General features: G+C 43.1%; 1 protein-coding gene across 2 annotated transcripts in view; it reads left to right on the top strand.

Moving 5' to 3' along the window:
* LOC128692494 (bone morphogenetic protein 3-like) overlaps window positions 1–22,618 on the top strand; it is a 281,882-nt gene that overhangs the window by 257,218 nt on the left and 2,046 nt on the right. For both annotated transcript variants that reach the window (XM_070089920.1, XM_070089921.1), the window contains exons 2-3: window positions 19,603–19,817; window positions 21,852–22,248. In XM_070089920.1, the coding sequence (XP_069946021.1) occupies window positions 19,603–19,817; window positions 21,852–22,248 (612 nt within the window). The remainder of the gene's footprint in view (window positions 1–19,602; window positions 19,818–21,851; window positions 22,249–22,618) is intronic.

The raw sequence follows: 22,618 nt of genomic DNA on the forward strand, positions 1-22,618 counted from the left end.
CACTACAACTGGTCGGGCACTGACTGGAGGGACTCACCTGGAGGGACTCACCACCCTGTTTACACTACAACTGGTCGGGCACTGACTGGAGGGACTCACCACCCTGTTTACACTACAACTGGTCGGGCACTGACTGGAGGGACTCACCACCCTGTTTACACTACAACTGGTCGGGCACTGACTGGAGGTTTACACTACAACTGGTCGGGCACTGACTGGAGGGACTCACCGCCCTGTTTACACTACAACTGGTCGGGCACTGACTGGAGGGACTCACCGCCCTGTTTACACTACACTGGTCGGGCACTGAATGGAGGGACTCACCGCCCTGTTTACACTACAACTGGTCGGGCACTGACTGGAGGGACTCACCGCCCTGTTTACACTACAACTGGTCGGGCACTGACTGGAGGGACTCACCGCCCTGTTTACACTACAACTGGTCGGGCACTGACTGGAGGGACTCACCACCCTGTTTACACTACAACTGGTCGGGCACTGACTGGAGGGACTCACCACCCTGTTTACACTACAACTGGTCGGGCACTGACTGGAGGGACTCACCGCCCTGTTTACACTACAACTGGTCGGGCACTGACTGGAGGGACTCACCGCCCTGTTTACACTACAACTGGTCGGGCACTGACTGGAGGGACTCACCACCCTGTTTACACTACAACTGGTCGGGCACTGACTGGAGGGACTCACCACCCTGTTTACACTACAACTGGTCGGGCACTGACTGGAGGGACTCACCACCCTGTTTACACTACAACTGGTCGGGCACTGACTGGAGGGACTCACCACCCTGTTTACACTACAACTGGTCGGGCACTGACTGGAGGGACTCACCACCCTGTTTACACTACAACTGGTCGGGCACTGACTGGAGGGACTCACCGCCCTGTTTACACTACAACTGGTCGGGCACTGACTGGAGGGACTCACCACCCTGTTTACACTACAACTGGTCGGGCACTGACTGGAGGGACTCACCACCCTGTTTACACTACAACTGGTCGGGCACTGACTGGAGGGACTCACCACCCTGTTTACACTACAACTGGTCGGGCACTGACTGGAGGGACTCACCACCCTGTTTACACTACAACTGGTCGGGCACTGACTGGAGGGACTCACCACCCTGTTTACACTACAACTGCAAACAAACTATCTTCATCTGTCTGATATTTTTATTATTTTTCTCTCAGTCTGCTCTCATTGTTTTCCTTCTCTTCTCTCTCCTTCTTCTTTTAGCACTTGCTTAATTTATTAAAAAAACGTGGAGATTTAGTCATTTTTATTTCTTGTTTTGTACAGGATTTTGTAAGAGGATATGAGCATGTGAGAAACTGTGTGAGAAGATATGATAGTGTGTTTGTGTGAGTGTTATAGTGTGAGTATTCTAGTGTGAAAGTGTGTGTTAGTGTGAGTGTGTGTGTAAGTGTGTGTTAGTGTAAGTGTGTGTTAGTGTGGAGGTATGTGTGTGTTAGTGTGAGAGTGTGTTAGTGTGAGTGTGTGTATTAGTGTGAGTGTGTGTTAATGTGAGAGTGTGTGTGTTAGTGTGAGAGTGTGTGTTAGTGTAAGAGTGTGTGTGTTAGTATGAGTGTGTGTGTTAGTGTGAGTGTGTGTGTTAGTGTGAGTGTGTGTTAGTGTGAGAGTGTGTGTTAGTATGAGTGTTACAGTGTGAGTATTCTAGTCTGAGAGTGTGTGTGTTAGTGTGAGAGTGTTAGTGTGGGAGTGTGTGCGTTAGTGTGAGAGTGTGTGTTAGTGTGAGAGTGTGTGTTAGTGTGAGAGTGTGTGTGTTAGTGTGAGTGTGTGTTAGAGTGTGTGTGTGTGTTAGTGTGAGCGTGTGTTAGTGTGAGCGTGTGTTAGTGTGAGTGTGTGTTAGTTTGAGTGTGTGTGTGTGTTAGTGTGAGAGTGTGTTAGTGTGAGTGTGTGTTAGTGTGAGAGTGTGTTAGTGTGAGTGTGTGTTAGTGTGAGAGTGTGTTAGTGTGAGTGTGTGTTAGTGTGAGAGTGTGTTAGTGTGAGTGTGTTAGTGTGAGAGTGTGTGTGTTAGTATGAGAGTGGTTGTGTGTTAGTGTGAGAGTGTGTGTGTGTGTTAGAATGTGTGTCCTCTAATATGAAAGTGTGTTTGTTAGAGTGTGCGAGAATGCGAGAGGAAATGTGAGAGTGCGAGTGTCAGTATTACTCAAGATTCCTTCGGTTTTCTGTGAAAGGGCGTGAAGTTATGAGGAGGCCGTTGATTGGTTGTTTGTCAGACACCCTTGTCCCACCTCTCTGTCTGTCTCTCTCCTCCCTTCATCACTCTCTCCCTCCCTCTTTCCCGCTCCTTCCTCAATCCCTCCTTCTCCCTCTCCCCCCACTAAATACATCATAGCTCCTCACCTGGGCAGCATTGTCAAGAAGATTCTCTCTATCTCTCCGTCTCTCCTCCGGTGAGATGTACTTGACAGATAACCCTACTGAGTCATTCTTTACCCTTGTTGTGTTGTAAGCTGATACTGTACCTGTGAATCATATCTTGTAATGGTCAAGCGTAGTTTGGAGAAGTCTTTAGTCACCTTATAAACTCGAAAGGGATTAATAACCCAGGGTAACCCAAAAAAGCCAAGCACTGTGGCTTATTTACCCGCTAGGGGGGTCTTTTACCCTGCTTCCTTACCCAGAGTGCAACCCACGAGAGTCAAATAATTCCAATAGTTATTTGTTGCTAGGTGAACAGAGGTATTTGCCACGATAAAAACTTGCTTTGCACCTGTGCCTTCAAGATTAATTGTCAACTTTAATTACCTTGAGGATAATTATCTTGCTAATTACCTTAAACATTAACACTTTGAGAGAAATCGCAGACATCAGTACGGGTATTGTTTTACCGTAAGTGTGGTAACACAGTACTGGTGTTTGCACTTAAGAACTGATCCCGTTGATTACAGATCAATTAGGCTGGTCAGATTATGTGAGATTGAGGCAAGTGTAGCTAATGTGACTCCTATTTAGCTCAGTTGTACCAGGCTTGGTAACACTGTCACAGCTCAGTTGTACCAGGCTTGGTGACAATGTCACAACTCAGATGTACCAGGCTTGGTAACACCTTTGTGGGTTACCTTAGAACAGATATATTATGCTACGTGATAGGTGATTATTTCACGATGAACTTTCTGCGTAAAATTACACGTACTAAATGATACAATGGCTGGATTGTTAGGTTTCAAGCCTGTTGACTACACGATAGTCCGGCTGAATTACGCCTGTACATCAGCAGTCAAGAATGTTCTAATACCTAGAGTTGGGAATATAGTATTCTTCTCAGTCTATACACACCACTGTGTATGTACACGAGAGAGATACCTCTCAGTGTTTAGTGGGAGGTACTCACCTATTTGTGGTTGCAGGGGTCGAGTCTTAGCTCCTGGCCCCGCCTCTTCATTGGTTGCTACTGGGTCCTCTCTCTCCCTGCTCCATGAGCTTTATCAAACCTCGTCTTAAAACTATGTATGGTTCCCGCCTCCACTATGTCACTTTCTAGGCTATTCCACTGCCTGACAACTCTATGACTGAAGAAATACTTCCTAACATACCTTTGACTCATCTGAATCTTTAACTTCCAATTGTGACCTCTTGTTTCTGTGTCCCCTCCCTGGAACATCCTGTCTTTGTCCACCTTGTCTATTCCTCGCAGTATTTTATATGTCGTTATCATGTCTCCCCTGACCCTCCTGTCCTCCAGTGTCGTCAGGCCGATTTCCCTTAACCTTTCTTCATAGGACATTCCCCTTAGCTCTGGAACTAACCTTGTCGCAAACCTTTGTACTTTCTCTAGTTTCTTGACGTGCTTTATCAAGTGCGGGTTCCAAACAGGTGCTGCATACACAGGTACACACTTTTCAGTGTGTATATATACGCAGAGATACATACTTTGTGTATATAGACGCAGAGATACATACTTCTGTGTATATATACGCAGAGATACATACTTCTATGTATATATACGCAGATACATACTTCTGTGTGTATATACACAGAAATACATGCTTCTCGGTATATACAGCCAAACACACGACTCCTATACAAACAAGTGTAGCTTTTAAAAATCCATAACCCAGGGAAGATTATTTTCGTTAATAAAAAAAGAGTGAAATTCAAACCCATAACATTTTTTTCATACTCCAGCGTCTCCATCCATTAAGTACGCTTTTATTTTTTTGGCCCATGGAAGAACTCTCTGAGTCCTTTTTATTGTTTTGTTTAAACCATTGTTAAGAATTTTATGGGACTGGATATCTTTTGTTTTTTTGTATGGCGGCGTGTGGTGAGTGTGTAGCCTAGCCATTAGTGATGCGAGGCTGTGATTATCCCACACCATTCTCTCACTGCCTCCCTTTTTCTCTCTCTTCCTCTTTCCTTTATCTATGTATCTCTTGTCTTATCTATGTATCTCTTACTTTATCTATGTGTCTCTTACTTTATCTATGTATCTCTTACTTTATCTATGTATCTCTTACTTTATCTATGTATCTCTTACTTTATCTATGTATTTCTTACTTTATCTATGTATCTCTTACTTTATCTGTGTATTTCTTACTTTATCTATGTATCTCTTACTTTATCTATGTATCTCTTACTTTATCTATGTATCTCTTACTTTATCTATGTATCTCTTACTTTATCTATGTATTTCTTACTTTATCTATGTATCTCTTACTTTATCTATGTGTCTCTTACTTTATCTATGTATCTCTTACTTTATCTATGTATATCTTACTTTATCTATGTATATCTTACTTTATCTATGTATCTTACTTTATATATGTATCTCTTACTTTATGTATCTCTTACTTTATCTATGTATCTCTATAAAATAAATTGTTTGTTATAAATCGGCGAAAATCAGTCTGAACATAACGAAGTAGTATACATACCATTGATTTTAAGAAATATTAAATTAGTTGAAACTGATCTATGATATACTCAAAAGAATTTGGCTTAAAAATATATTTTAGGTTAGATTAGGTGAGGTTTCAATGTCAATGCAAAAAAATATATTTATTAATCTGTAATGTATTTTTTTTAAAGTTCGGCCTATTTGGCAAGTTCGGCTTATTAAGCACGACATCTACACATATAGGTGAGTACACACACACGCACACACACACACCACACTGGTAGAGCAGAACAAGAAATTAGAGAGTGCAGCAGTTTGCAACAAGACTAGTCCCGGAGCTAAAGTGTATGGCCTATGAGGAGAGATTAAGGGAACTCAACCTCATGACACTGGAGGATTGGAGGGATAGGGAAAGGGCCATGATAACGACGTACAAAATACTGAGAATTGACAAGGTGAACAAGGCCAGAATGTTTCGGAGATGGGACACAGGAACAAGGGGACACAAAACTGGAAATTGAAAACTCAGATGAGCCACAGAAATGTTAGGAAGTATTTTTTCAGCGTTAGAGTTGCTAGAAACTGGAACAATGTGGAGAGTGATGTAGTGGAGGCAGGATCCATTCATAGATTTAAAAGAAGTACGAGAGAGATTGGACCTAGAAGCGACCAGCGAAGAGGCAAGGCCAGGAGCTATGAATCAACCCTTGCATACACAAATAAGTGAGTACACACACACACACACACACACACACGCACTGTGAGGTGGGCGCCTCAGGAACAGTACCGTCCATAGTTGTCTTGTTTAACTGGTCAATATTTTCCCCGCCCCTTCAAGACTGCGGCCAATATTTGTCAAGCTGTCAGTGACGGGGAAGTGGGCCTAAGTAGGCATTAAGTGGTTTTCCAAGTGGCATCAAGAGCCTGGAAGTAAGTAGTGCAGTAAGTGGCTTCAGGTACGAGGTTTCTGGCAAGTCTTTGCTATCACTTTTATTCACTTTTTTAATTTTATTTTATAACAAGAAAAAGACGTCATATATGAGTTATACAGCCTACAGAATTGTGTCCAAGATAACGTCATCTCTAGATCATCCAGGCTACAGAATTGTGTCCAGGATAACGTCATCTCTAGATCGTCCAGGCTACAGAATTGTGTCCAGGATAACGTCATCTCTAGATCGTCCAGGCTACAGAATTGTGTCCAAGATAGCGTCATCTCTAGATCGTCCAGGCTACAGAATTGTGTCCAAGATAGCGTCATCTCTAGATCGTCCAGGCTACAGAATTGTGTCCAAGATAACATCATCTCTTGATCGTCCAGGCTACAGAATTGTGTCGAAGATAGCGTCATCTCTAGATCGTCCAGGCTACAGAATTGTGTCCAAGATAGCGTCATCTCTAGATCGTCCAGGCTACAGAATTGTGTCCAAGATAACATCATCTCTTGATCGTCCAGGCTACAGAATTGTGTCCAAGATGGCGGACATGTAGCTCCCAGAATATCGTAAATAAAGTCGTGTGCAAATTCTTAGAAAATTCTGTTTTACATTGTTTTTAATGCGGATTTTCTTTCATCTGTGCTGATAAATGTGGTTTGTGTATCGTTGCTCACATACACCCAGCTATCGTATCTCATGTCGCTACTGAGTCATGATCGTTGATTTCCTGAGTGGGTTGAAATCTTAACTGTGGTGGTGTGCTGTAGGCTAGCAAGTGGCTTGACCAGATCACCATCTGACAGACACCCGTGTCAGTAGGTACTCGTCTTGTTTCCTGATAAACAAAACACCTTCACTACCTTAGTACATTATTATTATTATTATAATCAAGGGGGAAGCGCTAAACCCGGAGGATTATACAGCGCCTGGGGGGGGATGTGGAAGGCATTCAGGCTTAATTCGGGGAACTGGAGCACAGATCCAATTCCCTAAAGCAAGAGCCCCTCACCAGCATCAAGGAACCTTCCTTGAGGGGTACCTTAGTACATTATTCCTAACTTGTAAACACACACACTATCGATAAGTGCCTTTGACAAGTAATAACTCTGGTAAACATATGGTAATAATGATATAAAACATTCAGTGATGTTTTTTATGTTATCTTTAACATCATCTTTTATAAGAAAGATTTAATATATTTTTCTTGTTGGGAGACGTTAGTGTATGTATACTATACTTAGTAACTGGTACATATACAGCATGTACATCCATTTACCTAGTACGCCCACGTCTGTGTACGTATATAAGCGCCTACTTTCCTGGGCATATGTATATATATATATATATATATATATATATATATATATATATATATATATATATATATATATATATATATATATATATATATATATATATATATATATATGCAATAAGATCACAGTAAACAGGTGATTTCAAAATATGCAAAACAACCACTGTGAAAGAATAGAGAAGTTCCAAGCGTTTTCGTGACTATTCACATTATCAAGGAACAATGAAAGTAAAGCATCAAAGGAAGGTATATAAAGGGGTAGCCCACACCTCACTATCAGATCCCACAACAACGAAACACCTGACGTGAGACAGCAGGCCCGCCGGCCGAACTAGACAGGTCCTTCATACAACCCACCAACAACCTATTCTACCCAAGAAATAGGAAATTTAAAAAATTATTATTTGTCCAATGTATTATTAAATTCTTCCCAAATTCTATTAATTATAAATGGATCTAATTTATATAAACCAAAGGAAATATTCATAATATTCTCAAAACTGCTTTTTATGAAACAAGATTCAATTATATTCCTGTCGACCATGGACTTGCTTGATACTACTTTCTCAACTTTTTGAAAATCAATTGGATGGTTAAAATCTCTTACATGAATAAATAGAGCATTGGAATCTTGTCCAGTTCTAATGCTATATTTATGTTGTTTTAATCTTAGTTCGAGATTTTTACCAGTTTGACCGTAATAAACTTTATCGCAAATTTTACAAGGAATCTTATAGACACATCCATCAGCATTTTGGGGGGAATTCTTTATCAAAAGTTTTTTACTGTATCAAGATTTTTGAATACAACTTTAATATTAAAAGTCTTAAGAAGAGAAGGCATATCAACCAAGTTTTCATGGTAAGGGAGAACCAACATATTTTTAGTTGAATAAGGCTGGTTGTCCCTTTTTGGATTGTAAAAAGTATTTCTAGCAACTTTAAAAGATTTATCAATTATATTTCTTGGGTATTTCAAATCATTACCTATTTCATAAATTTTGGATATTTCCTCATCTATGAATTCTGGACTACAAATTCGTAAAGCTCTCAAAAACATTGATGAGAAAACAGACAGTTTGACTCTATCTTGATGCGAGGAATAATAGTGGACATAGGAACAGTTATTTGTAGGTTTTCTGTAAATTTTAAATTTGAATTCATTATTATCCTTAATAATTAAAACATCTAGAAAAGGCAACGAGTTATTTTCTTCAAACTCAACAGTAAAATTTATAGAATGGGCTAAGCTATTTAATTTGCCAAGGAAATGGTGTATATCTACATTTTGTGTGTGTGTGTGTGTACTCACCTAGTTGAGGTTGCGGGGGTCGAGTCCGAGCTCCTGGCCCCGCCTCTTCACTGATCGCTACTAGGTCACTCTCCCTGAACCGTGAGCTTTATCATACCTCTGCTTAAAGCTATGTATGGATCCTGCCTCCACTACATCGCTTCCCAAACTATTCCACTTACTGACTACTCTGTGGCTGAAGAAATACTTCCTAACATCCCTGTGATTCATCTGTGTCTTCAACTTCCAACTGTGTCCCCTTGTTACTGTGTCCAATCTCTGGAACATCCTGTCTTTGTCCACCTTGTCAATTCCTCTCAGTATTTTGTATGTCGTTATCATGTCCCCCCTATCTCTCCTGTCCCCCAGTGTCGTCAGGTTGATTTCCCTTAACCTCTCCTTGTAGGACATACCTCTTAGCTCTGGGACTAGTCTTGTTGCAAACCTTTGCACTTTCTCTAGTTTTTTTACGTGTTTGGCTAGATGTGGGTTCCAAACTGGTGCCGCATACTCCAATATGGGCCTAACGTACACGGTGTACAGGGTCCTGAACGATTCCTGTGTGTGTGTGTGTGTGTGTGTGTGTGTGTGTGTGTGTGTGTGCACTATTCATACATACGTAGATACAGATACGTGCGTCTACTACGCAATGGCACCTGTGTAGTAGTATACACATGTGTGTGTTCATTTCCCTTACATCCCATGTGCATCAGTGTGCGTATATGCAAAAGCCTATAGATATTTACACTCTCAACCATTGTGAACACAGACCACCTTGATTGCTAATCATGGTCAGTCTGTGTGTGTTTGTGTTTGTGTGTGTGAGCACCTGTTTATAGTTACAGTAGTAGAACATTGTTGTTATATACTCATTCTTATTGGTTATATTGATGTCACCTTCAGTATTCAACTAACACCTGTGCGTCTCCTTATTGATAGTTCATTTTTTTTTTCTTACAAATGGTACACTCGCATTATGCTGCTCCCCTGATCTGTTTGACTTCAGTAGGTCGACGAGGATACCGTCAAACATTCTACTAAAAAAAACATTCTACTGTGAGTTTTGTTAGACTTCAGTAGGCCGATGAGGATACTGTCAGATATCCTACCGTGAGTTCAGTAGTTACAACAGCTCTGGAGGTATCGTTCCAGCAGGACTGATGTGTCTTGTACCTAGAGATAACCATTGTCAGTGCTTGGTAAACATGAGCAACGGCTGTCTCGTACTATCCAGGATATGCATATATGCAAGTGTTTGGGAGTATGCTTTCCTATGTTTCTGGGTCAAGCTCTAGTCCCTGGACCTCATGTCTCAAGTCTCGACCGGTAATCGTGTGATGGGATGCATCTCTAGCCCCTTGAGTTCTCTCGTGTTTACATTTGACTTCGTGTATGGAGTTCTCCTCCTCCTCCTCCTCCTCCTCCTCCCCTCATTTAGTGCATGTACCTTCTTCACCGCCCTCACGCTCAACACATTCTTTGTTATATATCTTTAACTCACACTGGCTGTCAGTTTCCAGTGGTGACCTTTGTGCTGATTCCACCCCTTTCAAACAGTCAATTTTTTTTTATCCACTTCATCATGTGTGTTTGATCCTGTCTCCTCTGATATCTATCCTAATAGCTTAATCTCTGATCTCAAGGACTAGTCTGATTGTCAGTCTTTGGACCTTTACATTTTGATGTGATAGTGATTCTACGATGTTAGTAGATGCTCCAACTGGGACATCAAACACTGTGTCTTATCATGAATAAATCTTTCTTAAGGCTACTAAAATGCAATCATTTAGTTAGTAGTGTTGTATACGCCAGTGGCGTTATTCTATCTCTGTGAGCCTCTAGTTTCAAGTTGGATGTTGTGTCTACCTTTTGCTTGTGACTGTGACCATGACTGCCTGTTGTCTCCCGCTCAGTAATGTACTACTGCTTCCTCTTCTTCCCCATCCTAACTACGTTGAACTTGCTGAGTTTGAGTTTAGGTTGCCACTTATTAACAGTGTTCCAACAGTCACTTACTAGAGGGTTCTCACAGCAACTTAAGGGACACGTTATTTCCCCTGTCTTCTAATAACATGTTCATTTTTCCCCTATAATCTACCTTGTCCATAATTACTATCGTATTTACTTGGCTTCCTAAGGTAGATTATAGGGAAAAAATGAACATAGGAGACAGGGAAACTCACGCTTCCCTTAACACGCTGCAGAGGCCCAGGCAAACGTCAAGAGTTTAGTTTAAGTTTAATATGTTTATTATGCACCCCATACCCATCCTGTGGGCGGTAGTCAAAAGATTACAGAGGTACATAATGGGTCCAGGGACTGGGCCTCAAAGTTTTGATAGCTGAGCAAGTTACAGAGGTAATGAATTCACAATTTACAAAGGTAATGAACTCACAATTTACAAAGGTAATGAACTCCAGGTAGGTCTAGTCACAATCATGACAAGTTACAAAGGTATTTACAGATTACAGAGGTACACAGTGGGTCCAGGGACCGGGCTCCAAAGTTTTGATGGCTGAACTAGGTACAAGGTAATGAACTCACAAGTTACAAAGGTAATGAACTCACAAGTTACAAAGGTAATGAATACTGTAAGAATGGTTACTTACGTTTATACATGGCTGCAATCATGAGCCAGGCCCGGTGGCCTGGTGGCTAAAGCTCCCGCTTCACACACGGAGGGCCCGGGTTCGATTCCCGGCGGGTGGAAACATTTCGACACGTTTCCTTACACCTGTTGTCTTGTTCACCTAGCAGCAAATAGGTACCTGGGTGTTAGTCGACTGGTGTGGGTCGCATCCTGGGGGACAAGATTAAGGACCCCAATGGAAATAAGTTAGACAGTCCTCGATGACGCACTGACTTTCTTGGGTTATACTGGGTGGCTAACCCTCCGGGGTTAAAAATCCGAACGAAATCTTATCTTAACAAATTTTAGAGTAATGAGCAATTCACACTTCCACACCCGGTCACAACTGTAGTGAGTTATTGGTGCAAATGTTGATTGCTGAGTCTCTCTCACACACACGCATACAAATTCATACACACACACACACATAAACACACACACACACACACACACTCATACACACACACGCACACACACTCATACACACACACACACACTCATACATACACACACACTCATACTCACACACACACACACACACACACACACACACACACACACACACACACACACACCAAACTACAAAAGGGGGAACTACTCAGGCATGAGGAACTTCCTTCAAGACATTCAGTGGGAGAGGGAACTGACAGGAAAACCAGTACAAGAAATGATGGACTATGTAGCAACAAAATGCAAGGAGGCAGAGGAGAGGTTTGTTCCCAAGGGAAACAGAAATAATGGGAAGAACAGAACGAGTCCTTGGTTCACCCAAAGGTGTAGGGAGGCAAAAACTAGGTGTAATAGAGAATGGAAAAGGTACAGAAGACAGAGAACTCAGGAAAATAAAGAAATCAGCCGAAGAGCCAGAAACGAATATGCACAGATAAGAAGGGAGGCTCAGAGACAATATGAAAATGACATAGCATCAAAAGTAAAGACTGACCCGAAGCTGTTGTACAGCCACATCAGGAGGAAAACAACAGTCAAGGACCAGGTAATCAGACTGAGGAAGGGTGATGGGGAATTCACAAGAAACGACCGAGAGGTATGTCAGGAGCTCAACACAAGATTTAAAGAGGTATTTACAGTGGAAACCAGTAGGACTCCAAGAAATCAGAACAGGGGGGCACACCAGCAAGTGCTGGATGAGGTACATATAACCAAGGAGGAGGTGAAGAAGCTGCTATGCGAACTTGACACCTCAAAGGCGGTGGGACCAGACAACATCTCTCCATGGGTCCTTAAAGAGGGAGCAGAGATATTGTGTGAGCCATTAACAAAGATCTTCAACACATCATTTGAAACTGGGCAACTCCCTGAGGTATGGAAAATGGCAAATGTAGTCCCAATTTTTAAAAAGGGAGACAGACATGAGGCACTAAACTACAGACCTGTATCTCTAACGTGTATAGTATGCAAGGTCATGGAGAAGATCATCAGGAGGAGAGTGGTGGGGCACCTGGAAAGAAACAAGTGTATAATTGACAACCAGCACGGTTTCAGGGAAGGAAAATCCTGTGTCACAAACCTACTAGAGTTTTATGACAAGGTGACGGAAGTAAGACAAGAGAGAGAGGGGTGGATCGACTGCGTATTTTTGGACTGCAAGAAGGCTTTCGACACAGTTCCTCACAAGAGGTTACTGCAAAAGCTAGAGGACCAGGCACACATAACAGGAAAGGCACTGCAATGGATCAGAGAATATCTGACAGGGAGGAAACAACGAGTCATGGTACGCGACGAGGTGTCAGAGTGGGCGCCTGTGACAAGCGGGGTTCCACAGGGGTCAGTCCTAGGACCTGTGCTGTTCTTGGTATACGTGAACGACATAACGGAAGGGATAGACTCAGAAGTGTCCTTGTTTGCAGACGATGTGAAGTTAATGAGAAGAATCGAATCGGACGAGGATCAGGCAGGACTACAAAGAGATCTGGACAGGCTACAAGCCTGGTCCAGCAACTGGCTCCTAGAATTTAACCCTGCCAAATGCAAAGTCATGAAGATTGGGGAAGGGCAAAGAAGACCGCAGACACAATATAGTTTAGATGGCCAAAGACTGCAAACCTCACTAAAGGAAAAAGATCTGGGGGTGAGTATAACACCGAGCATATCTCCTGAGGCGCACATCAATCAGATAACTGCTGCAGCATACGGGCGCCTGGCAAACCTACGGATAGCGTTCCGATACCTCAGTAAGGATTCGTTTAAGACTCTGTACACCATCTACGTCAGGCCCATACTGGAGTATGCAGCACCAGTTTGGAATCCACACCTAGTCAAGCACGTCAAGAAATTAGAGAAAGTGCAAAGGTTTGCAACAAGACTAGTCCCAGAGCTACGGGGATTGTCCTATGAAGAAAGGTTGAGGGAAATCGGCCTGACGACACTGGAGGCCAGGAGGGTCAGGGGAGACATGATAACGACATATAAAATACTGCACGGAATAGACGAGGTGGACAAAGACGGGATGTTCCAGAGATGGGACACAGACACAAGAGGTCACAATTGGAAGTTGAAGACTCAGATGAATCAAAGGGATGTTAGGAAGTATTTCTTCAGTCATAGAGTAGTCAGGCCATGGAATAGCCTAGAAAGTGATGTGGTGGAGGCAGGAACCATACATAGTTTTAAGGCGAGGTATGATAGAGCTCATGGGGCAGGGAGAGAGAGGACCTAGTAGCAATCAGCGAAGAGGCGGGGCCAGGAGCTGTGACTCGACCCCTGCAACCACAAATAGGTGAGTACAAATAGGTGAGTACACACTCATACACATACACACAAACACACACACACACACACACACACACACACACACACACACACACACACACACACACACACACACACACACATGCACATATGTGGTAATGCTTTATTTACAGCTAGCAAAGTCAGGGTATTTCTCCAGAATGGTCTGTAATATACCACTGTGGATAAAATACTTAGCCATTTCTTGAACACTTCTGAGTGAGTTGTTTCTAAATTCATTAATTTTATCACACTCCAGTACATAATGACGCAGGGTGTGACAATAATCCATCTGGCAAAGTTTACATTTCGTTTGGTCTACATCTGGTTTGTAACCCAGCCGGAGCTGGGCGGTAGTGACATCCAAGAGTCTGCTTATTTTGTTGGATGCACCATGGACATGTGGCTCCTCCTGCATGATAGAATGATGATAGATGGACTCACTGGTGTCAATCTCCCTGAGCCTTAAGTCCATAAAATTCAGCTGAAGTTCTTTTCGTATTATTGTTCTCAAACTACTACCTGACAAGCCAAGATTGTAATCTACTCCCTCTTTGAAAGCATACAGCTTAGCCAATTTATCAGTTCTATCATGCATCTGAAGACCAATGTGAGATGGAATCCACAGCATGTGCACTCTGACTCCACTGTCCACAATCCTACCATACCTGTGTCTGGCTTCTGACACAAGCATGCCACAATTTATGCTTAATGAGTTGAGAGCATTTATGGATGACAGAGAATCAGTTACAATTAAACTGTCAATCTTTGATACATAGATGCATTTCAGTGCAAGGAGTATGGCAAACATTTCTGTCTGAAGGGTAGAGGCCCAATTATTGATGCGTGCTCCAATTTCTTTAAGAGAGCCATCACTCTGTACGACAACAGCAGCACTACCAGCTGCACCAGTGGATTGGTGAACAGAACCATCAACGTAAATGATTTGCGAGAGTGTGTGCTGTGTGACTAAGTTATCAATACAGCTTAAGGCCTCATGTTTGGCTTCAAGGCGAAGTTTTGGTTGTGATTTAAGAAGTAGTTTGGGGGGAAATGGAGGAATGGTAGTTTGGAATGGGGTAATATTCCATGGAGCGGAGAAGTGCCGCTGTTGCCTTACTTGACATAGATCATGTATCTGATTCATGCGGAGGTCGGTTCCAGTCTTTTCGATCCATCTGGAGGAGTGTTCACCAGTGCTGAGGAAAGTTTGGAGGGCTTCTGTGCAGGGGTTTGAATGAGCTTGCCTGAGCATATTAACCCCAATTAGGATATTTCTTTCAGTAACACGATCTCTGATGCTTGGAATATCAAGTTCTTTTTGCATATTTAAAATTTTGGCAGTACGAGGGCATCCTAGGATGATCCTCATTGCTTCGTTCTGCAGTTTTTCCAGCCCTCCAAGCTTCCAGTCAGACACAAGAGCAAGTAGTGGCGCAGCATAATCAACCAATGATCTAATATAAGCAAGATACATCATTTTCACAATTTTAACATTAGCACCATACCTGGGGTGAAGCCCTGCCACAACTCTAAGTGCTCTTAGTCGTTCTTTGTATTGGCGACAAAGTCTTGTTACAACAGGTCCAAGTAGTGGAACCTCAAAGCCTAGATACCTGTATCTGCTTACATATTCTAGAAGAGACCCATCATGCAATTGGATCTGACGAACTGTGCCTCTCTGTCGAGGAGGACGCCTATTGAGTATCTTTGTTTTATCAGTAGAGATTATCAACCCCAGGTCCTGACACGAGGCTAGTACATGATTAAGAATGTTTTGGGTGTTGGAGAATCCGGTGGTGTGAATCATTATATCATCAGCAAAACTAATCACATAATTATGGGGCTGACTAGGCATAGCATTAAGTAATGCATAAAATAGAATATTGAACAGTGTGGGACTGAGCACACCTCCCTGTGGGGTTCCTAATTCAAAGTCTTTAGTTACACTTCTATGTCCCTGGAACAACACAGACGATTTTCTGTTGGACAGGTAGCCTTTAATCCAGCGGAGAAGCCATCCTCCAACATCCATTCTGGCAAGTTCACTAATTATTACATGTCGGTTGGCTACATCGAAAGCGGATTTAAGGTCAAGGAAGGTGTAGGAGCTGTCAGTGTGCAGGGTGAGAAAGGTGGCTATGCAATGCTGCACGCTCCTTCCATGCATGAAACCATGTAACCGGGGAGACAAAAATTGTTTGATTCTGTACATGAGACGATTAAGAATCATTCTCTCAAATGTTTTACACAAGCAGCTAGTAAGAGATATTGGGCGAAATGCATTTTGTTGATTGGGCTTAGGAATTGGAATGATGAGGCTGTTGGTCCAAGATTGAGGGAGCTCCCCAGTTACATAGCTCATGTTATATAATTCAAGTAATGGATTACCTGGTACTCGACACAGCAATCTGAGTATGTTGTAAGTAATACCATCCTCACCAGGCGACGTGGAGTTGCCCTTAGTTAGCGCTGCAAGAGGCGCAGGATCTTCAGATCAACACCCTCAATAGGCTCAGGAACTGCAAGTCAAGTGCCCTTAGGAAGCCCAGGAGCTGTAGCTTAACACCATCAAGACCAGGAGTTGAAGTGTAATCAACGCCCTGAAAATCTGACATAAGTCAGATAAAGTATTGTGATGGTATTCTGCAGGCTCTGTGACCCAGGAGCTGTAACTCAACACTCTCAAGAAGCATAGAAGTATGACAGTGTAAACAAAGGTGCTTTTTACACCCACTGTTGTGTTGCAGTATGGCAGTGTAAACAAAGTTGTTTAAAACAGCACGTCCCATACTGTTGCGTGTTGCAGCATGACAATATAAACAAAGGTGATGTTTACACTTACACTGCTGTGTGTTGCAGCATGACAGTGTAAACAAAGGCTGAAGTAAGGGTTTAGTTGAACAATAAGTCAGCGTCAAGGTAGCCCTCATGATGGTAGCATCAACCACCACTATATAATAGTAATTTTCTAGGATTAATGATGGGTAAGTAGAGCATTATTCTTCAAGGTTGTCCCTTCCTCGCCACGAGGAGAGGTCTCAACGTGTTCACAGGTAAATAATGGTAACCATTCGCTTTTTCTGCGCCACGTCCAGAAGTTCTCGAGCCTTGTCTGTGGCCGTCATCATTGAGATGAGTGTATTATCTCCTATACATAATGTTGGTTCTATATGAAGCAAGTGTAAACACACCTAGAGCTGCATTTTCAGTGTACACACAGACACACAGACACACAGACACACACACACACACACACACACACACACACACACACACACACACACACACACACACACACACACACACACACACAGTGGGACAGAGAACTGGCAGGTAAGCCAGTAAATGAAATGATGGAATATGTAGCAACAAAATGCAAGGAGGCAGTGGAAAGGTTCATTCCCAAGGGCAACAGTAACAACGGGAAGACCAGAACAAGCTCCTGGTTCACCCGACGGTGTAAGGAGGCAAAAACAAAGTGCAATAGAGAATGGAAAAAGTACAGAAGGCAGAGAACACACGAAAATAGGGAGATCAGTCGCAGAGCCAGGAATGAGTACGCACAGGTAAGGAGGGAGGCCCAGAGACAGTATGAAAATGACATAGCATCGAGAATCAAGACTGACCCGAAACTGTTGTATAGCCACATCAGGAGGAAGACAACAGTCAAAGACCAGGTGATCAGATTAAGGACAGAAGGTGGAGAACTCACAAGAAATGATCAGGAGGTATGTGAGGAGCTGAACAGGAGATTTAAGGAAGTTTTTACAGTAGAGACAGGAAGGGCTGTGGGAAGACAGAACAGAAGGGAACATCAAGAGGGAATATACCAACAAGTGTTGGATGACATACGAACAACTGAGGAGGAGGTGAAGAAGCTCTTAAGTGACCTTGACACCTCAAAGGCGATGGGACCAGACAACATCTCCCCATGGGTCCTTAGAGAAGGAGCAGAGATGCTGTGTGTGCCTCTAACCACAATCTTCAACACATCCCTTGAAACTGGGCAACTGCCTGAGAAATGGAAGACAGCTAATGTAGTCCCCATATTTAAGAAAGGAAACAGAAACGAGGCACTAAACTACAGACCTGTGTCTCTGACATGTATCGTGTGCAAAGTCATGGAGAAGATTATCAGGAGGAGAGTGGTCGAACACCTGGAAAGGAACAAGATTATAAATGAAAACCAGCATGGGTTCATGGAAGGCAAATCTTGTATCACAAACCTCCTGGAGTTTTATGACAAGGTAACAGAAGTAAGACACGAGAGAGAGGGTTGGGTAGATTGCGTTTTCCTAGACTGCAGGAAGGCCTTTGACACAGTTCCCCACAAGAGATTAGTGCAGAAGCTGGAGGATCAGGCACACGTAAAAGGAAGGGCACTGCAATGGATAAGGGAATACCTGACAGGGAGGCAGCAACGAGTCATGGTACGTGAAGAGGCATCACAGTGGGCGCTTGTTACGAGCGGGGTCCCACAGGGGTCAGTTCTAGGACCAGTGCTATTTTTGATATATGTGAACGACATGATGAAAGGAATAGACTCTGAAGTGTCCCTGTTCGCAGATGACGTGAAGTTGATGAGAAGAATTAAATCGGAGGAGGATGAGGCAGGACTGCAAAGAGACCTGGAGAGGCTGGACATGTGGTCCAGTAACTGGCTTCTCGAATTCAATCCAGCCAAATGCAAAGTCATGAAGATTGGGGAGGGGCAAAGAAGACCGCAGACAGAGTATAGGCTAGGTGGACAAAGACTACAGACCTCACTCAGGGAGAAAGACCTTGGGGTGACCATAACACCGAGCACATCACCGGAGGCACACATCAACCAAATAACCGCTGCAGCATACGGGCGCCTGGCAAACCTGAGAATAGCGTTCCGATACCTTAATAAGGAATCGTTCAAGACACTGTACACTGTGTATGTTAGGCCCATACTGGAGTATGCAGCACCAGTCTGGAACCCACACCTGGTCAAGCACGTCAAGAAGTTAGAGAAAGTACAAAGGTTTGCAACAAGGCTAGTCCCAGAGCTCAAGGGAATGTCGTACGAGGAAAGGTTAAGGGAAATCGGACTGACGACACTGGAGGACAGAAGGGTCAGGGGAGACATGATAACGACATACAAGATACTGCGGGGAATAGACAACGTGGACAGAGATGGAATGTTCCAGAGAGGGGACACAGGGACAAGGGGTCACAACTGGAAGCTGAAGACTCAGACGAGTCACAGGGACGTTAGGAAGTATTTCTTCAGTCATAGAGTTGTCAGCAAGTGGAATAGCCTAGCAAGTGAAGTAGTGGAGGCAGGAACCATACATAGTTTTAAGAAGAGGTATGACAAAGCTCAGGAAGCAGAGAGAGAGAGGATCCAGTAGCGATCAGTGAAGAGGCGGGGCCAGGAGCTGAGTCTCGACCCCTGCAACCACAATTAGGTGAGTACAATTAGGTGAGTACACACACACACACACACACACACACATGTTATTTCTGATCATTTTTATTGTTCTCACGATAGTCTGTTTCGCTTGATATTATTGTAACGTTTATCGTTCTCGTCAATGAAGGGACCTTTATGCAGGCGAGGGGCTCCTGATTCGAGGAAGTCGACCTCGCCTTGCGTTTCTTGGATCATACCTGACAGCCTCCAATTCTCCATGTGCTGAGTGACCCCTTACAGTTTTAGCGCTTCCCTTGGGTATCTTTATTGCCGTCCACAATATACTCAAGTGTTGCAGACGAAGTGTTATAATGTGAAGCAGATGTACTGACCTTGTTTACCTTGTGTTTGCAGAGGAAGGCTTGGAGGACAGCGAGGGACTCCTGGTGTACCAAGTACCTGGCTCGCTTGATGACCAGGTGCCTGGCTCACCTGAGGAGCACGTGCTAGGGGCCTGGCTGCACATCCTCACTGCACGCCCCTCCAGGATTTACCTCTATCTCCTTAACGCCCGCGACACCACGCCCGCCACGCCCATCATGACCATCGACGTCAAGCCTGGCAGGAAGGTAAGGAGGGAAGGGAGAGGGATGTCTAGTGAGGAGCTAAGTACGATGTAACTACATTCATCAGTACTTCAACTATATCCCGAGTGGTTCATGGTCAGTCGAAGATAAACCACTTGTCACATCCAGATAAATAGATTCATAACACATCCACAAATTGGACATAAATCTTTAGACTACGTTTCGATCCACTTTGAGTCATTATCACAACTGAGAGAGAGAAGAACAGTAAACCAGACAGGTGAAGACGTTAGGAGATTGGTGAATCGAGCTGAGGTCAAGATTAAGTCACCCATCATAAGATTACAACACTTGACAATGTGTTAGGTATTTTATACCTTTTTAATATTCGCTTGACAATATACTGGGAGAGGCAAGTATCAACAGATACAAACCTAGCAGTAATATTTCTGTTAGGAATGTTAAAAATGGCATAAAATACCGAGAAGTTGATGAGTAAGACACATATGCAACAGTTGTGTATCTTTATTGTTGAAACGCTTCAACATTGAAGATACCCTTGCACATGAGTCTTATTCATCAACTTGCTAAGAATGTTGTGTATACTGAATGACTGCCTGTATGAAGAAGATTGATTGACAGTTTACCAGAGAACCAGATAATGGATTGGCTACAGTCTCCGTTTTGATGCAACAGAGAGTTGTTGGTATCAGAAAGGCGAACACTTGTGTAGTCTAATTCTGTCAGATAGAGCACGACCCTTGTCACCTGTGGATCATCATAACCATAATTTTCAAAGGGGTGGACCGTTAAGCCATCGGAAGACCTCGGACAAATGACCAATAGCTCCAGCTGCGGGTCATCATATGACTAAGACCCGCGTCAGGAAACACTTGTCCTGTTTCCTGACAAACCTTATCTAACCTAACCCGTCGTCGATTTCTCAGGAACTTTGTTACGTCTATCCACTCAGACACTTCTCCTTTCAGTCTTAGCCGTTGTTTCGTATTCGTGAGCAAGTTGTTGATACAGAGGTAAAGTTTGTTTACCATACCATGAGTGTGTAGGGTGGCAGCACTCTACAGTACCCAAGGAAGGTTCCTTGATGTTGGTGAGGGGCTCTTGATTTAGGGAATTGGATCTGTGCTCCAGTTCCCCGAATTAAGCCTGAATGCCTTCCACATCCCCCCCCCAGGCGCTGTATAATCCTCCGGGTTTAGCGCTTCCCCCTTGATTATAATAATAATCTACAGTACCCACACATTGACTTGCACTCTCGACGTTATGTACTGTTGCGTTTACTGGGGTTGGTGTGTTCTATAATTAGTTAAGTAGTGTTAATTAGCATTAATCTATGATAAACCATCGTAACCTAAATAGCCCAGTGTTGAGGTGTCTTTCAACTAATATTTTACAATAATATTGTTGGAAGTAAGAGATCACAGTAATAATATATGACGATAAATAACACTGTACGTGGATATACAGTATACACACTGAGAAGTGTACGTCTCAGTGTATATACACTGAGAGTTTACTCTGATTCTGTTTTGAGGATTAAAATGTTTTTGACTGGTGGTGGACAAGTGACATACAACCATAATAACCCTCGTGTAGTCAACCAGCTTAAAATTCCATTAACTATCCAACCAAAACAATGACTATCAATATCTTACTTCTCTTGGGTTCCAGTTATATATTATTCCTAGTGCTTCTGTTAATAAAATTCTTTCTTTCCCCATTGTAAACATCACTAAATTTAATTTAGTAATGAATCCTCTTTCGTGATATAAGGCCCCATCGTGTCTACAAATTACTTATTTTTCTAAGATTTGAAAATGTAGAAAAGATGTAGAATTTATTTTAGCTATATCTATTTTTTTAAATTTAAGCACTGTTTTGATGTTGATAGATAGTGAGGTATTTTATGACAAGAATGCTAGAATGTTGTAAACACTGACACTGTTCTGTGAGTTAGAATGTTTTAAACACTGACACTGTTCTGTGAGTTAGAATGTTGTAAACACTGACAGTGTTCTGTGAGTTAGAATGTTGTAAACACTGACACTGTTCTAGGATGTGGAGGTGACACGAGCCGTGAAGGAAGCTTTGGCAGGCAGCAGGGGACGAGCACACCGTGGGCGTATGGGCGTGCGGGTGGAAGAATTACGACGTGGGCGCTACCTCAAGACGGGCGGCGGGGATGAGAAGACCCCCAAGACCACAAGGATGAAAGCAAAAGTCACCTCCTCTAAGACCCTTCCGCTGCTGCTGCTCTACAGCAGCGATTCTGCTATCCTCGACCTGTCTGCCCTGGGCCTGGCTGCTCTCAACCTCTCCCGCCCGCACCCACGCCCACGGCCACACCACGCCCGCGCCAGGAACACCCACAGAAAGTCCTCCTCCCACCACAAGGCGTCTTCAACCCACTACAGTCGCTATGCTCGCCAGATTTCTTCCACTAATTCAACAGGTAATTGTTCAACTTAGCTAACTCTTATGTTGAATGCTAGTTAAGCAGCATATTTTTTCATTTACACTAGCAGGTTAATTAACTTACAAAGTGCGTGGCAGTTTATATTATCAGAGTAATTAACTCTAATAATGATTATATTAATTTATATTATCAGGCTAGGTCCCGTTGAGCGAATGCTATTGCTACTGTATCAGGTTAGTTAACTCTAGTGGCGTGTGTTAATCCAAATTAGCAGGCTAATTAATTGATGTAGTTCGGGGTAATTTCCATCAGCAGGTTAATCAACGTGTGTTATTCACAAATGAAAGCCGTGGCTGCAAATCTTGTACAAATCACAATATTGTGGGTGCTTGCTTCCGCCGCTCAG

This window comes from Cherax quadricarinatus, chromosome 30 (assembly GCF_038502225.1).
Source record: "Cherax quadricarinatus isolate ZL_2023a chromosome 30, ASM3850222v1, whole genome shotgun sequence".
Lineage (NCBI taxonomy): Eukaryota > Metazoa > Arthropoda > Malacostraca > Decapoda > Parastacidae > Cherax > Cherax quadricarinatus.